This window comes from Leptodactylus fuscus, chromosome 6, assembly GCF_031893055.1.
Source record: "Leptodactylus fuscus isolate aLepFus1 chromosome 6, aLepFus1.hap2, whole genome shotgun sequence".
NCBI lineage: Eukaryota > Metazoa > Chordata > Amphibia > Anura > Leptodactylidae > Leptodactylus > Leptodactylus fuscus.
This window is the reverse complement of record NC_134270.1, coordinates 150,247,490-150,265,804: the sequence shown is the minus strand read 5'-3', so window position 1 is coordinate 150,265,804 and position 18,315 is coordinate 150,247,490. Positions and strand designations below refer to the sequence as shown.

Genomic DNA, 18,315 nt, shown 5'->3' with positions numbered 1-18,315 from the left:
AACAACTAGAGATGAGCGAACACTAAAATGTCCGAGGTTCGAAATCCGATTCGAACAGCCGCACACTGTTCGGCTGATCGAACGGATTTCGAACCCCATTATAGTCTATGGGGGGAAATGCTTGTTTCAGGGGTACGCAAAATTCGATAGAATTATACTTACCAAGTCCACGAGTGACGGTTGGGCTGGATTCCCCTTGAAGTCTTCTCCCGGCGCAGCGCCCCCGCGGCGTCTTCCGGCTCGAATTCACTCTGCCTAGGCATCGAACACCTACTCGATCGAACACTACTCGCTCATCTCTAGTAACAACCCCTCCAAAGCAATAATACCCAAGTGATAACAACAGAAATGGTGACCTCAAGAGGCCAAAATGAAGCCCAAGAGAGGCCTGTAACAGATGATTCCCCAGAAAAGCTAAAATAAGTCAACAACTAAAAGAAGAAAAACACAATCAAAGGCCTAAACACATGGAGCATTTTAGCAGAGTAGACAGAAAATTGGTGTCCGAGTGAGTTCCACAAAAATGGTGCCCAAAAGAGAACCACAAAAATGGTGCCCAACTGAGGACCAAAAGAAATAGTGCAAAAACGAGGACCAGGAATATGGCACCCAAATGTGGACCAAAGAAATGGTGCCCGAGTGAGGACCAAAGAAACAGTGCCCAAGTGAGGACCAAAGACATGGTGCCCAAGTTAGGACCATAATGATGGTGACTGATGCCCAACAGAGGCCTAAAATTCATGGCGTCCTAGAATAAAATAAGTCAAGCCCTAAAGGGGTCAAAAGAAGAAGAGGTCTATTGTAGCCAAAACAAATCCCATAAGGGGTGAAAACACTGAACATTTAAAAGATCCAAAGAAAAGGTGCCCAAATAAGGAACATATAGACGGTGCCCAAGGACCATAGAAATGACCTAGAGATGCCAAAAATAGGTGATGCCCAAGAGAGGCCTAAAACATGTCCAGCCCTAAAGGTGCAGAAAGAAATGGAGCCTTAAATCAGGCAAAGCAAAAATAGTACCCAAGTGGACCTAAAGAAAGACAATGCCCTAAAGAGGGCAGAACAACTGGGCCCTCTACACCCTAAGTAGGGTCTGGGCCTTAAGAATGCAGCAATTTTTTATTTTTATTCTGGTACCACTAAGAGCCAGAATTTTTCAGTTTTTACATTGACTGGTTCGTGACTGGACACATTTTCAGGTTTTTTTGGGAAAGGAAGATTTACAGGCTATTACAGTTTTTTTTTGTTCTGGTTATTGAAATAATTTTTAATTTTTTTTTTTTTATTTTACAAACGGCTTTATTTTTTTGTCTATTATTTTTACATTTTTTTTTTAATATTAGAGAAAAAAAAACTATATCTTTTTCCAATTCATTTTTTTTAATAGCACAAGGTGTTACTAAAATATTTTTTAAAATATTTTTCCCTTTCCAGTGTTTTTTATGTAGGTGACACAGGGGGCAGGGCTAGATCCTGCGATGTGGGCGTGGTAGTGATTTCTTTTTATTTTACTTTGTTTTGTTTTTTTACATTTTTTTTCATGTTTATTTTGCACATTGTGCCCCACAAGGTTATAGGAGACTTTTGGGGGGATTTTTTTATTTTTTTTTTTTTGTTGCGATGGCTGATACATTCCTACAAGATGAGCGTGGATGGAGGCGTACAAGGCGCTGTATCCGACATGGAAAGAGCATTGGTAAGTCTACAACGCCATATACATCCATATACAACGCCATATACATATATAATATTCGCTATAGAAGTTCAGTTTTAAACTCTATAATACCTCGGTAGCTATATGCACCATACTATATACCAGACCTGGGCAATGTACTGCCCGCGGGCCATATCTGGCCCCTGACTGATTCAGTCCGGCCGGCATAGGAATGTTATACTGGGGCAGATATGGAGGGGGAGTGTTATACTGGGGGCAGATATGGAGGGGTAATGTTATACTGGGGGCAGATATGGAGGGGGAATGTTATACTGGGGCAGAGATGGAGGGGGGAATGTTATACTGGGGGCAGATATGGAGGGGGAATGTTATACTGGGGTAAGATACAGAGGGGGAATGTTATACTGGGGCAGAGATGGAGGGGGGAATGTTATACTTGGGGCAGATATGGAGGGGGAATGTTATACTGGGGGCAGATATGGAGGGGGAATGTTATACTGGGGAAAGATATGGAGGGGGAATGTTATACTGGGGGAAGATATGAAGGGGGAATGTTATACTGGGGGAAGATATGAAGGGGGAATGTTATACTGGGGGAAGATATGAAGGGGGAATGTTATACTGGGGGAAGATATGAAGGGGGAATGTTATACTGGGGGAAGATATGAAGGGGGAATGTTATACCGGGGCAGAGATGGAGGGGGGGGACATGAAATGGGGCAGATGAAAGGGGATATGAAACTTTTAGAGAAATGGAGGGGGAGACATGAAACTGGGGGTAGATAAAGGGGGCACTTAAACTGGGGACAACTGGAGGGGGCATTAAACCGTGCAGGTAGCTGGAGGGGGACCTGTCTGCCTTTAGTTTCCCCCAGTTTAATGTCACCCTCCAGCTACCCCTACAGTTTAATTGTTGCTTCCAGCTGCCCCGAGTTTAATGCCCCCCTCTAGTTTCCACCAGTTTAAAGTGGGGCACCAGGAGAGGGACTTAATACAGTGGGACAGTTGGAAGGGAACATTATAATGTGGGGACAGATAATGTACGGGTGACTGTAGGAGGATAATACTTTGTGGGGGCACATGGAAAGATGATTGAAAACGGGCGGAGTCAACATGGAAGTGGGTGGAGCTAAATTTGCCACGGCGTGCATGGCCCTCTAGAATAGTTTCAATTTCTTATGCGACCCCATGGGAAAATTAATTGCCCACCCCTGCTATATACTGTAGTATATGGCAGCTAGCTATAGGCAGTGCTGCACCTATTCTATATATAGGTCCAGGTACGAGGGTCACAAGATGAGTTTTTCATGACAATATTGTCCTGTGATCTTCCTATATGTGACCCCCTAGTGGTTGTGTTGTGAATTGCAGCCTTTCAAGGGTTTTGCTGTCATGTTGTGATATTGTATTGAATTGGTTTCAGGAGACATTGGAATCCTTATCCCAATTAGAGCTAAGTTATGGGTGGACACATCTGTACTATCCCCTATAATAGCAGCGGTCTGTGTATACAGCAGGTTATACCAACTGCTATGTACAATATAGTGTGGGGACATTGCTATGTATATACTGCTGGTATTACATGTACACTATAGGGCATCTGATAGAGGAGGCCACGTGAGGTCACATGATAGCTTTTATCTTTTTTACAGAACTGGAAGGAGGAGACCCAGTGTTACAAAATTGGGGGAAAGGAACGTCCCAGACCAAGGTCATGAAGCTGCTCCTGGACAATCTGAAGAGTAAAAACATGAGATCCACCGCCCCCATAGGAGGATACGTGGCTATACCCTCGGGTACTCGTGTCCTACCTATCTCCATACAACAATCAGAATGTGAAGAGCAGGCAGAGAAGATCCCCCGCCCTCACTGGAGGACGCCCTGTGATATATGTGGTTATACCCACCGATCCTCAGGTCCTACTATCCGTAGAGTTACCTAAATCCATCAAATCAGAATCTGATGAACAATCCATCCAAGGAGCAGACGGCCACCCAGAAGCCTTTGCACAGACTCTCGGCACTCGTAGTGACTTCTTGTATCGCAGTATTTCTTCTACCGATAATAAATTATTGAGATAAATAGAATTTGTTTCCTTTGTGGAGAACAATTATTATTATTATTATTATACACAAGAACACAACCCTGGGGAGGGGACAGGTCTTCATGGCCCAAAAACAAACATACAATTATTTCCTCCAGAGATGGGACATCCCGATATGCCCCCAGGTGCCGGAGGGGTTAATGCTATTAGCGCTGGCTGTCTATTGTGTAACACAGTAGACACCCGGCGGCTATGGCGGCCACCCGACTTCTGGGTGGCCACCATAGTTAAACACCCGACATGTGCCGTACGAGTATGGCGGATGTCGGGAAAGGGTTAAAGGTTCTATTATACGCTGTATATTCTCATCCTGTCGGCATACATTATCCAGGGCTGCTCATGCCATTAGAGGAAGCTGTGTGGCTGTCTGTTGCAGCCGTTCCTCAAAAACCATCAAGCAAGGAGAACACTCCGGCATCTAGCACCCTGGGGTAAGAACAGCAAGTCTGTACCACCCAGGACTGGTAGGACCAGATGACCTGCTCTTCAGCGAAGTGAGGCAGATTCTGTGCTCGGTCTCTGTCCTCTCCACTGGACGTGACTTCTTAACTGGATTGGCTGCAGCCAGATATATCCGCTGAATAATTGAGTTATCGGCTGCATTAAGAAGCAGATTCTACTCTTGGCCTCATCACTGGATGTGACTGTTATGGGCAGCACAGTGGCTCAATTCACTGTTGTCTTGCCACTCCATCTGCATGGAGTTTGTATGTTGGTGGGTTTTCCCCGGGTACTCTGGTTTCTTCCCACACTCCAAAATTATACCAATAGGGCATTCACATGAGCTTCTTTTAGGATCTTCTTAGCACTTAAAGGGAATCTATCATTGCCTAAATGTTTTTTTTAGCTAAGCATATCTTCAAATAGCCCTTAGACATACCCATAATTCTTTGTTCCTTGTAGCCATTTTCACAAAAATCTGGTTTAATTGATATGCAAATTAATCTTTAGAGCAGAGGTGGTGTTATCTCTGTGCTCTGAGCACCCCTGTATCACCTGCTGCTTCAGTTGCTCACTACCCCCTTCTTGAAAGATGATCCTTCCTTCTACACCTCTTCACTGCTTCCACAGCAGCTAGTCACGTCGGTGCGATTAAAATCTCACGCTTAGTTAAAAAATGATAGACTCCCTTTAATGCAACAAAGGTGGCCAACCCAACACATTAAAAGAGCTACAGCTACAACTAGTCTTCTCATGAGTAAGGGGGCAGAACCTTGTTGTGTGGGAACCTGCTACTCTTTCATAGAAGTCCCCCCTCCTACACCTTTGACTAAATGACAACTTTAGCCACGACTCCCTTCATGCAGCAAAAGATTGCCGTGCGCCCTGTTAGTCTTTCATTAACGTAAATTAATGGAGTTGTATTGAGACCCCGAGGGTGCTGCCATTGTGACTTCTATCTGTAAATAAATCCAGCAGTGCCCGATATTTTTGTGACTAGAAGTTGCAGTCGCTGCACCCTTGGGGTCGCAATGCTACTCCATTCACTTACATTAGTGAAAGAGTGGGAAGGCAGCAAGGCCATCTTTAGTGGTTTGGCATTGAACTGAATAGCAGGCTTGCAATACCTTATTTTCCCTTTAGAGGGCACTGTAGGAAATTGTGTGCTCTCCCAGCTGTTTAGCAGAGGTTTCAGAAACACAACCTGTAGCAGTATCCAATCGTTTTCACAAAAAGCAAAAATACAGCTGATATGAAAAGCAAAATTCTCAGAAAAATAAAACTTAACTAGAAATCAAGAAATGTGAATAGATCCTTAAATTTACTTTGTAAATCAGCAATAAGCACATGGCGCCTATGGACCCCAATGACTACCATCATTTTACCTGAATGCCAGGGTGGCGCTGTTCCAATATGTACAACTCTTTCACAGAACTTGCAAAGCAGGCTCCAGATGTGAACGTAGCCTTACATGTTCTTGCAGTTTCTTAACATTTTGGTAGTAAACTTTAAGATTGGAAATGTTTACCAAGTGCGCCCTCTAGTGTTAATACTTACTGGTATCTCCTATATAGATGCAGCGTATTAAATCCTATCCTACTAATATAATAATTATTATTATTATTATTATTAATAATAATAAATAAATAAATGTGATATTATAAATGTGAAAGTTTGTGTTTGGATGTTTGTTCCTCAATCACACAAAAACGGCTGAACGGATTTGGATGAAATTCGGCACATAGATAGATTGTAACCTCGATTAACACATAGGCTACTTTTTATCCGGTAAATGACATGGCTTCACGACTGTTATGAATTTATGTTCACATTTACACTGCTCCTGCAGCAGCCTTATCTCAGGTTCCAGGGCTGTTATTTCTCTGTGTAAACACACGCTAACCCTCAGTGGTTTGTGTACACACATTTGCATATTATCTGATCATCTCCAGGCAGTCCTGACAAACTGACACGGGCAAACACCTTTAATCCAAATTGGCAGTTTGTCAATTTTAAACATGCCTTGAAAAAGAAAATCTAATTTGTCGCAAACAACGAGAGTTATAAAGGTAGCGAGAAGTTAGCAGAGTTCTCCTCAAGAGGAGCTGAGGGGAATCATCGACGCCAACAACACACTCATTATATGACGTCCCAGCGAGCTGCTGAGATGCTGGAACAATCACAGGCACAGTGTGAAGACCCACTTCAGTGCCAGGCCAACTTGAGAGCTGCCGAAACACCGGAGCAAGTGGATCATCATTGCCAACAACATGCATATTATATGGTGTCCCAGCGATCTGCTGAGTTGCCGGAACAATTACAGGCACGGTGTGAAGAACATCTTCAGTGCCAGGCCAACTTGAGAGCTACTGAAACACCGGAGTAGGCGGATCATCAACACCAACAACTCGCTCATTATATGGCGTCCCAGCGAGCTGCTGAGAGGCTGTAACAATCACGGGCACAGCGCGAGGAACGAATTCAGCGACAGGCCAGCTTGACAACTGCCAAAACGCTGGAGCATGCGGATCATCAATGCTAACAACATACTCATTATATGGCTTCCCATCGAGCTGCTGAGATGCCGGAACAATCACAGGCACAGTGCGAGGAACAAGTTCAGCAATAGGACAGCTTGACAGCTGTCAAAACGCTGGAGCAGGCAAACCATCAACTGCAGCAATTTGCTGAATATAGGCGGATCATCGATGCCAACAACACGCAGACGAAGTACAAACTAGATTTTCTTTTTCAAGGCATGTATTTCCGTCATCGTAGCGGCCCACACAATACAGGTAACGTGTCATTTGATTTGCAGTGATCGCCCTAAAAACAAAACCCATAAGAACATGCTGCAAATGTGGTTTTTTTTTTAATTCCACCCCATTCACAACGTTTTTCCAGCCTCGCAGTACATTGTATAAAATATTACATGGTACCATTATGAAGTACAACTTGTCCCACAAAAAATAAGCTCTGTGAATGGAAAAACAAAAAAGTTACGGATGCAGGGAGTAAATAGAAAAATGTAAGAACAATAACCCATAAAATATGCAGTTATGGACCATATAGTCAATGTACTAACGTATAAGTTATATACAGGAGCATTTAGGACCTGACACCCCACTAACTGCAGTCCCACAAATAATAGGACCTTCCATCCCCTATTATACCAGAGACTAAGAAGTGTCAGCACAAGGCGCATGCGCAGCTTCCCTAGAACTGTCACTGTCAACAAAAACTGCGTTCCTCGCCTCGTTCTGGAGAACAGACGCTCCAGCCTTCTTCCGCGGTGAACGTCAATGAGACAAGACATTCTATTGGCTGGAGGGTGACGTGCGTCACCTTGTAGCCAATGGGCTTTGAGTTCCACTCGTGTCACGTGACCGGAGCGGCAAGCCAGCCATCTTGCGGCGGCTGTAGATGATCCGCCCTGCGGGTTGCGGAAGCGGTGACCCGGCCGGGCCTGCTGCTGCTTTATTGAGGGAGACAGAGACACTCATGCAAAACTGGAGCTGTAAGGAGGAGCGGAGACGGTAAGAGGACGGCGAGTGTCTGCCTGGTAGTGTATGGAGTGGTCGGTACTTGGGGCGCCCTGTGCTGGGGTGACCCCCGGTGCTGTGTTGTGGGCTGGTCCTGGCTCACCCATAGTTTGCCCCCCCCCCCCCCATGCTGCACCTTCCTGCTGCTTTGCTCCGTGTTATTGAGCTTTTGGTAGGAGACTGTTGTGGTCAGAGAGTAAGCAGACGTGTAAAGAGTTAAAGAAATCTGTGTCTCCCCCATCAGAGAGGAGTCTGAGCGGGAGACCCCCTTATAACATGAAAGGGATTGTCCGGGGTAATCGGGGAGACAGAATTTATTTTAGGAAAGTGCTAGGCGTCCATCTCTTGTCCTGTGCTAGGGCTGGAAGTGACCAATCACTGAGCTTACTTTGGGTAGTGATGACATCATCGGTACCCAACATGTGACCACTGAGATAAGTGATTGGCCGCGGCGGTCACCTGAGCCTCATCACTTCTAGCCTGCCCAGACACTGTATGAGGGGGCACTGGGGGGAGGGGAGTATCCGGGGGCACTGGGGGGAGGGGAGTATCCGGGGGCACTGGGGGGAGGGGAGTATCGGGGCCAAATCACCGACTCCTGTATATGTCCAAAACCCCACTCTGACTCCTCCATCTATTGCTGTGCATGACTGAGGCACTGGCTTCCTAATTACATCATGGAAGTCAGAGTTGCGTATTCTTCCCATGTTCCTTCATCTATGTCAGACAGAATACGTAAAGATCCTCTACTTCATAAACAGCCAGTATATAGGTGTATAATTAATAATTGTATCATATCATTAAAACTGACTTTGGTAACCTTCTCCCTTCCTCTATTGGCTCTGACCTCACTAGTTTTATTTTGCACCACCTTGTTTTGCCACCTTTACCCTAAACAACCCCTTAAGGGGAGTCTCCAGCAACGTTCACCTTTACATACTGCTTAGTCTGCGTTCACATCTGTACTATTATTTCCGTGAAACTTCGCCAGACGCAGATGGCAGCTTATGAGTATAATAGGGGCCGTCCTCATGGCTGTCACCTTACCAAAAAGTGTTCTGCTCGTACCTAACACTGTCCCTACAACTTGTCCCCTATGGGGTTTCCGCTGCTCCACTGTGATGACTGATCTGTTCCCTAAACTGACACCACAGCAGCAGCCAATATAGACAACTTGTCAATGAGCCAAGACCATAACACTTCAGCAGATGGAATCCACAAGGGACAGCGGGATGGACCGCCGCGGTTTTCTTCTTGATAGTTAGATCTGCCTTGTTGTAATGGAGTCGTCGGTTTCCGACAGATGTCATGTTGTCACTTTTTATCACTTTTGTAAAAACATCACTTTGGTATAAAAATGTCGCTATCTCTATGTACACTCTGAAGCTGTCACTGCAACCTTTATTTATATCCAGGGGTGCGGTGTCAGAATTGAGGCCAGTTTTAGGTGTAGTCGTAGTCACCGAGTCTGGTTTGAAAATACAATGTTCAATTATTTTGAATTATATGATACAATTATTAATAGGGTGTAATTATTAGATGTTTAGCTTGTTACATGTTTACTTTTTCCTTTGTAGATTATGAGCCCCATATAGGAATCACAATGTCCATTTTTTTTAATTTTCCTATCAGTATGTCTTCGTAGAATGGGAGGAAATCCACGCAATACAAGGAGAACATACAAACTCCTTGCAGATGTTGTTCCTGGTGGATTTGAACCCAGGACTCCAGCGCTGCAAGGCTGCAGTGAGGCTAACCACTGAGCCACCGTGTTGCCCGTTACATATTTACTTCCATAGGAATCGATCACTAGATTTTTCATGGATTAAAGGCCCTTTCCTCTTGAACGGTCTCTGCCCTACATGGCCCTATACATTTCATTACAGGGGTTATCTGGTTTCTAACATTGATGGACTTTTCCTTACAATCATCAATATTAGATCTGTGGGGTTCGACACCCGGGGCCCCCAAAGGTCACTGATACCAAGACGGCATGGTTTGCAGCATTGTTTACATACCACAAACTGTAGCGATGACTGTGGGATTTGGCAGCGCTGCCACATAAATGTCAATGTGACAATGTAAATGATACAGCGAACATTGCGGTCTCGGACCCCCGCAGATCTAGTATTGAGGACTTAAGGATAGACTGTCACTGTTAGAAACCAGATAACCCCTTTTATGAACCTAGACCACCATATGCACAGGAATAGGACCTGTCCTAAGTTTTGTCACTAAGTTCACAGATCTGTAATGACGCTGTCCTGTGTATGGGGTGCGACTAGTGCATGGGACCTATGGATGGCCCTACATTACATACAGCTGGCCAGTTAATGTTTATGGGGGGCTCCTGACTTTCCTTCTATGGTAGAGAGAATATTCAGCTAAACTTCAGCATGCCTGATGCTTTTGTAGCCACCACCAGTGGAGTCTGGCCGGGGCTTATTGCCCTCTCCCCATTTAGAAGATGTGTACACTTCACTTTGTATGCGTTTACAAGAGCTAAGGTGTCTGGGATGCCGGTGCATTATAGTATCCAATGTCATGGTGGAAGGTTCCAGCTCGATCTTGGATCTTGTAAGCTGAACTAACAGTATCAGAGGGATCGGTGATGGTTTTCAGTTCTGGACAATAGACCTGAGGTCAGGCCGTGTGATGCCGAAACTCCTGCTGTATGACAATCATCTGGAGTGTTTGTCTAGGCTGTGTATGATGGTATATACTGTGTATGGTCCTATATACTTATCAGCTGTGAGCAGGACCCGGCCTGTACTAGTTTCACTGGATAGACAAGAATGTTTCCCTTCACTGACTTCGAGCAGATCATACAACATAATATTTTGTATACTGTCTAACTGACCCCCCTTTAAACAGGTTGGGCCACAACACATACTTATCACCTATCTATTGGCTAGAGGATAAATGGCTCATTGCGGAGGTTTGCCCCCCTGAAGTAAATAGGTACCCCCTCTCCCAATCACATCGGTGAGAGCGCAGGGGACAACCAAGTGATGAATTCGGTGGTCAGACCTCACCTGGCAACAATTTATCCTCTATCCTATGGTTATTTTTGTGGTTTTCCAGCCCTAAATCCATTTTTCTTGCTGTTGACTTATCCACAGGATAGAAGATAAGTATGTGGGTCAGACACCCAGGCCCTGTGCAGATCAGCTGTTCTAGCACCCTCTGGTGGGAAGCGAATGGCGGCACTGCTCCTACTCATAGTGTTGATGTTGCAATTCTCCAGAAGCGACACTACACAAGATTTACCGGCCTATGACTATGGGAGACTCCTAGACTTTGCGGTATCTATGATGCTGGGAGTCTCCGCCTCTGTGCTATATACTGTCGTATACTGTAATCCCTACTGGGCAGTATATAGCCGAGAGGATAACTGTGTTGCATAGAGTACAGTAAGTCCAGCTGTTACTTGGTGTAGGTGTCATATTTGGGCCACCCAAGATGCATCCGAATTATTAAGAGGTGTACGCCTCCGAATTGTGGCACATCTGATGCCAGCAAGGATCAGAGTAAGAGCAGTGTAACAAATAATTGTCCTAATAAACTAACCCCACTGTGTCAGTCCTATTGTTGGTCACATGACACAGCAGATAACTCACAGATAAAGCCAGTGGTAAGACGTTTATATTCGCTACGTTTTTTTACATTATGTACATTGCTTGGGGGTTAGAATATAACATCTCCCTATGTCCTTTTTGTGAATGGAGCACCATTGTGCTTTTAAGGATTTTTGGTCCTCCTGATCACCAGGGACTCGGTCGGTCCCTGATCACTTATCCCATGTCCTGCGGATGGGGAGTAAGCGTCCGTAGCCGTACAACCCCTTTGACTGAACGCTCCAATGAACACTACTGACCCCTCTTATTGACAGAATAATGTCGTCCTGCTTTCTGCCAGGGTACTGGTGTGCTCTGTAGATATTCTTTATGGCTGATCCGATGTGTCCATAGTAGTCCTGTGGCTACTATAGCTGTGAGCCTAGTCTTGAGGGTGTCCTATACCTGTAAGCACCGTCTTCAGCCTCTGCCCTAGTGGTATATTCTGGCCTAGCTCTTCTGTTGCACTTGCACAGCTAGTACAGGTGACGCTTATTCAAGGAGTTTTGCGCGATTTAGACGTGAATGAGAAATCCTTTGGTTGGGTTATTAAAGGGCTTTTCTGAGACTCTGCAACTGAGCACGCTCCATCAAGGATCCCTACTATCCCTACTCCAGGCAGGGCAGTGCAGGTGTCCGTACACCCTCCATTACTCAGGGGCCTGGAGAGCACAGACAGGAGCACCTGCTATACCTGACGTCAAAGCAAGCAGCGAGCATGATCACATGACCACAATGGGAGCGCTGCTAACCGGACTGTTCCGGTAATAACATATTACAAAGCTACATCGCTGTCGTGATTTCAGAAGATCTGAGTCCTGGACCACCCCTTTAATACGGACTGATAGAAGCGTGAACTTGGACGTCACTACTGTGAATTTTTACAGTTACACGTGAGTCATCAGTTTAGTTCCTAAAACCCTAGACCAGGGGTCAGTAACCTCCGACACTCCAGCTGCTGTGAAACTACAACTCCCAGCATGCTCCATTCACTTCCTTGGGAGTTCCAAGAACAACAGAGCAAGTATGCATGCTGGGAGTTGTAGTTTTTAGAGATGAGCGAATACTGTTTGGATCAGCCGATCCGAACAGCACGCTCGCATAGAAATGAATAGACGTAGCCGGCACGCAGGGGGTTAAGCGGCTGGCGTCAAAGCAGAAGTACCAGGTGCATCCATTCATTTCTATGGAGCGTGCTGTTCGGATCGGCTGATCCCCACAGTACTCGCTCATCTCTAGTAGTTTTACATCATCTGGAGTGCTGAAGGTTGCCTACCTCTGCCTTAGAGGATTGTAGAGTACTTCTCTTATAGGGGGTGTCCAGGATGATGACATTGATGACCGTACCTAACCAATATTAGATTGGTAAAGTCTGATATGTCATCCTTCGATCATATAACCATGTGATGTTAAAATGCGCCCCAAGATCTGTCATGGGGGACATAATGTGTAAAAATAAGGGGGACAACTCGGTGGCTGTATTTAGCACTGTAGCCTTGCAGTGCTGGAGTCCTGGGCTTGAATCCCACCAGGAACATCATCTGCAAGGAGTTTGTATGTTCTCCCCGTGTTTGTGTGGATTTCCTCCCATTCTACAAAGACATACTGATAGGAGAAAATGTACATTGTGATCCCTATATGGGGCTCACAATCTACAATAGAAAAATGTGTAATAAAAAGTAAATAAAAAATAAAGTAAAATTATAAAAATAAAAAAAATAATCATTGCCACGCCCACATCACATGTTGTAGCCCGACCCCCAATGACTCAAAGCAGTGTGTCACCTATGGAACCTATGGAAAGGAAATATTTTATTTTTTATGCAGCGCTTTTTGCTATTAAAAAAAAATTGCTAACTATTTTCCTGGCCAAAAAAAACAAAAAAACAAAAATAAAACTTGAAACATGAAAATACAGCCCTATATATCACCAAAAAAATTTACAACCTGAATGAATGAAAGGAAGAAAAAAAATTACAGTATTTTCCGGACTATAAGGCGCACATAAAATACTTCGATTTCCTCAGAAATCGAAAGTGCGCCTTATAGTCCGGTGCGCCTTATATAAGGCTTGAAGCGGCGGCACGCGAGGAGTTAAGCGAAGTCTCCATGCCGCTTCCATACATTGCAATGGGAGCGCGCTATTCAAATAGTATTCATTCATCTCTAACTATTTGAATAGCGCGCTCTCATTGTAATGTATGGAAGCGGCATGCAGACTTTGCCGGCGGCCGCTGCTTAAAGGGATTCTACTAGAGATGAGCGAGTACTGTTCGGATCAGCCGATCCGAACAGTACTCGCTCAACTCTAGATTCTACCATTAAAAGAACTTCTTCCCCCTGACCACGTCGGAATAGCCTTAAAAAGACTATTCGTCTCTTACCTTTTCCATAGCCAGTGCTGCCTTCTCCCTGAGCTGTGTTCGCGCCTTCCGTGTCCCCGTCTGTGTTGTCTTCTTTGGGCCTCATGGATGACGCATGCGCAGTCGGCTCTGGCTGCGAGAGCCTGTTAGAGCCGACTGCGCATGCGTCATCCATGAGGCCCAAAGAAGACAGAGACGGAGCTGCGGAAGAAGGCGGCGCTGGCTATGGTAAAAAGGTAAGAGACGAATAGCCTTTTAAGGCTATTCTGACGTGATCGAGAAGGAAGAAGTTCTTTTAATGGTAGAATCCCTTTAACTCCTCGCGTGCCAAGCGCTTCCATTCATTTCAATGGAAGCGTGCCATTGAAATGAATAGAAGCGGCTGGCACGCGGGGGGTTAAGCGGCCGCCGGCAAAGTCTGCCGGCCGCCGCTTTCAATCACATATAAGGCGCACCGGACAGCGCTGCGCCTTATAGTTCGGTGCGCCTTATATATGGACCTAGGCAGGACTATAAGGCGCTCATGGGTAATGCGCCTTATAGTCCGCAAAATACGGTACATCCCTCAAAAGCACATGTACCCAAAAAAATCTGAAAATGTGACTGTGGGAAAATGGCCTAGTCATGAATTGGTTAAGGAGAGTTTCTGTTTGGAGTCTCGGGATGGATTTTTGGCATGGTTGTGCCTTCAAGTATTTATATCCCATCCAGAATATTCTTTCCAGTCGTCTTCGAGGCCCTTGGGTTGGTAAACACGAGACTTCCTTCTCTGGGAGACTGGAGACAAATCTCTTTTTACGACTGGTTTTTTTTTTGTAGATTGTGAGCCCCATATAGGGGGATATATATATATATATATATATATATATATATATATATATATATGGATCACAATGTACATTTATTTTCCTGTAAGTATGTCTTTGTAGACTAGGAGGAAATCCATGCAAACACGGGGAGAACATACAAACTCCTTGCAGATGTTGTACTTGGCAGGATTCAAACCCAGGACTCCAGCGCTGCAAGGCTGCAGTGCTAACCACTGAGCCCCTCTTTTTAGGACTTCTGACGCCCGGGAGTTATTGAGTGGTGGTCTCTTCTCCACTCTTACTTGTGGTTCTTCATAGACCTGAATGTGTAGAGGCGATGTCACATCTCGCCTACAGTAAAACACGTCCTAAGAGTGGTTGTCGGTGAGGTAGCCATATATCCGTATGTCTTATTTGGGTGTGTTGATGTCATGCTGATCCTTCCAGTCCTCCGGTGCGTCCGCGCTCCACAGCCTGTTCTCTCTGCTTTTCTGTCCCTTTCTGTTCTTCTTTGACATTCATATAAAAATAATCCATTTTGGTTCACTTTGCCTTGACAAATGTTATGTTTCACCTCTGGCAGGCAGCGGGACTAGAGACGTGTTCATCATGTACTCGGAGTGGCGGACGCTGCACCTTGTTATTAGGAACGACCAAGGTCACACCAGTGTATTGCACAGCTATCCGGAAAATGTGGGCCGAGACGTTGCGAACGCTGTTGTCCGTCCGCTGGGACAGGCACTCAATGCCCCCTCCACTGCGGGAAGTGAGAGCATACTGAAGACTGATAAACAGGTAAGAACAACTCTGTGCGGTTATAAATAGCCCCTGGCGTGATGTCCTCTCATCCAGGCCGTGTGTTTAGACATAGGCAGGACTGGAACATTTCTGCTATATGTATGAGGGTGTAGTGCTGACTCTGGTCTGAGAAGAAATTGCTTTTTACTTGCTTTACTCTGCTTAAAGGGACTTTACTCTGCTTTAGACGTCGGAATAGCCTTTAGAAAGGCTATTCGTCTCTTACCTTTAGACGTAGTCTCCGCCGTGCCGTTCCTTAGAAATACCAGTTTTTACCGGTATGCGAATGAGTTCTCCACAGCAATGGGGGCGGGCCCCAGTGCTCAAACGGCGATGGGGGCGTCCCCACTGCTGCCAGAGAGCTCTCTCCAGCGCCGCCTCCTTCTTCAGCTGCAACCCCGCCTCTTCTGTCTTCCGTCTCAGTCCAATCTCCGACGCCTGCGCAGTACGCTCCTGTATTGAACTAGCGGTTGCTCTTGCTCTTGCAGTTTAATTTAGGAGCGTAGTATGCAGGCGTCGGAGGTTGGACCGAGACGGAAGACAGAAGAGACGGGGTTGCAGCTGAAGAAGGAGGCGGCACTGGAGACAATTCTCTGGCAGCAGTGGGGACGCCCCCATCGCCGTTTGAGCACTGGGTCCCGCCCCCATTGCTGAGAACTCATTTGCATACTGGTTAAAACCGGTATTTCTAAGGAACGGCGCCGCGGAGACCACGTCTAAAGGTAAGAGACGAATAGCCTATCTAAAGGCTATTCCGACATCTAAAGCACGAAAAAAAAAGTGATTTAGTGGTAGAATCCCTTTAAAGGCATTGGATCGCAAATGATATATATGCATGGACACATGGACCCCCATAGGCTATAATGGTGTCCGTGTGCTTGGTGAACTACTTTCCTGTCCGCATCATCCATGCGGAGATCTGGCAGCAAGCACACGGACCCCATTATAGTTTGTGGAGATCCGTGTGGCTTCACTACACACCACTTGCAATTGCGTTCGGTATTGCGTTCAGAGGGGTGCCCATGCGGACTCCCCCGGACAGAATACAAACGCAGATGTGAACCAACCCTAAGGCACTGCTGAATACTCGGCTTTCCTATCTCTTGACAGTCCCATAGAGTTGAATGGAGCAGCGCTGCACATGCGGGGCTGCCACCCATACAAACAGGAGACTCAGGCCCCCCATTCTCATGATCAGTGGGTACCCCAGTGATTGGAGCTGCGGCAGTCAGACACTTATATCCTTATTGTATAGAGGGTGAAGGGGTTCACACTTACCTGTTCTTCTACGGAAAGGACATATGTAGGTATCGTGCGTCTCTAGTGACCTAAACTAAATAACTATCTTATTATACTGTATTTGTTAATGCTGTTTAGCCCTTTAATGACGCAGGGTATTTTGGGGGTTATTCCTCAGCAACTTTTTTTTTTTTTTTTTTTTTTCAAAATTCATATTTAAAAAAAAAAATCTTTCTGATGACATGGCTGTGTCAGGGCTTATTCTTTGCACAATGTCCATCTCTTTATATCAGTTAAGAAATGCTGCTCTACTGATTCTGACACAGTTGGAATTTTTTTCTCTAGCTCCCACCATTCCTGAGCAATCAACGCTGTTAGTTTTGGTGCCTGATACACTAGTCTCTGTACAGTCAGGAGGGCAGTGTCAGGCAGGAACAGACAAGGGGTGTGACTCTGAGCTCTAACACTGGCTGCCTCTGATTGGAGCTCTGATATCACGCCCCCTGCCTGATACCGCCCACCTGACAGTACAGAAATTCTCTAAAAGAACTGCACTTGTTACTCACCAACATGTAGTGATCGCTATTGGTCATGGCATTAAGCTGCTGGAGTCTGAGTATTTTCCGACTTGAGCATCAAGCCCCATCTCCTGTGACTGTGTAATACAGCTGAGACACGTAAGCCTTGCTGCAGGCAGATCTGCCAGGGTGCCCACTGATCAGCCATAGTCGGAGCTCCCTACAGCGCTCACTCACTGTACATTTGATAGTGGCTTTAATAAGTACTGCAGCCATTGTCCCATAGACATGAAGGAGGAGAACCCGGCAGTACTCACTATGGCCAATATTAGAAGTATGGTGAGTGAGTATGGCTGCTCACACTGGCATGGGAAAATAGTTGGACTTCCACCGGTGTAAAAATTGATGTCCTATTGTATGGGGGGAAAAAGTTTGGTAACCTCATACATCTACATGGGTGTTAGTGGGGAGAATGTATATCTTTGCAATGCTAAAAATTATTTGGCTTTGACGACCCAAACCAGGGCGGTCACGAAGAGGTTAATAAACGTGCCCGAGACATGAAGTCTTCTTACTGTTCTGTACATAATGTACCAAAATGTTGTTTCTGCATTCCAGGTGAAATGGACCATGGAGGTGATCTGTTATGGCCTGACGTTGCCACTAGAGGGAGACACTGTGAAGTACTGTGTGGACGTGTACACAGACTGGATCATGGCGCTGGTGTCTCCGAAAGATTCCATTCCCCAGCCCGTAGTCAGGGAACCAAACAAGTATATCCAGATCATCCTCAAGCATCTGCAGAATGTCTTCGTACCCAGGTGAGAACTCTGCAGCCAAGTGTAAGGAGACCTCGTGCCACTGGGGTCTTAATAATAATAATAATAATATTATTATTATTATTATTATTATTATTATTATTATTATTATTATTTTGCATCTTCATCTTTTTTATTCCACATCTTTATATATCAGACGTAGGCTACAAACATTGTAATGAGACATTTGAACCCAATCCTTTCTTCAGTTCTCCTCCCAGCGAGTGTAGAGAAGGCTTTAGGTTCAGTGTCCCTGTTACTGGAGGGGTCTGTAATAAAACAATGTAGGATCCGCCACATCAGTAGACCGGTCAGATCCTGCCGGCAGGAATTCCTGTCTGTTCTTGAGCGAGTACATTTCCATTTTCTGAGATCAGAAGACTATCTGCTT

General features: G+C 45.4%; 1 protein-coding gene across 5 annotated transcripts in view; it reads left to right on the top strand.

The window, feature by feature from the left end:
• Nucleotides 1-7,627: 7,627 nt before the first annotated feature.
• The window catches only part of RALGAPB (Ral GTPase activating protein non-catalytic subunit beta), a 63,616-nt gene continuing 52,928 nt past the window's right edge, over nt 7,628-18,315 (top strand). For all 5 annotated transcript variants that reach the window (XM_075277520.1, XM_075277519.1, XM_075277518.1 and 2 more), the window contains exons 1-3: nt 7,628-7,756; nt 15,135-15,346; nt 17,725-17,927. In XM_075277520.1, the coding sequence (XP_075133621.1) occupies nt 15,161-15,346; nt 17,725-17,927 (389 nt within the window). In that variant the 5' untranslated portion in view covers nt 7,628-7,756; nt 15,135-15,160. The remainder of the gene's footprint in view (nt 7,757-15,134; nt 15,347-17,724; nt 17,928-18,315) is intronic.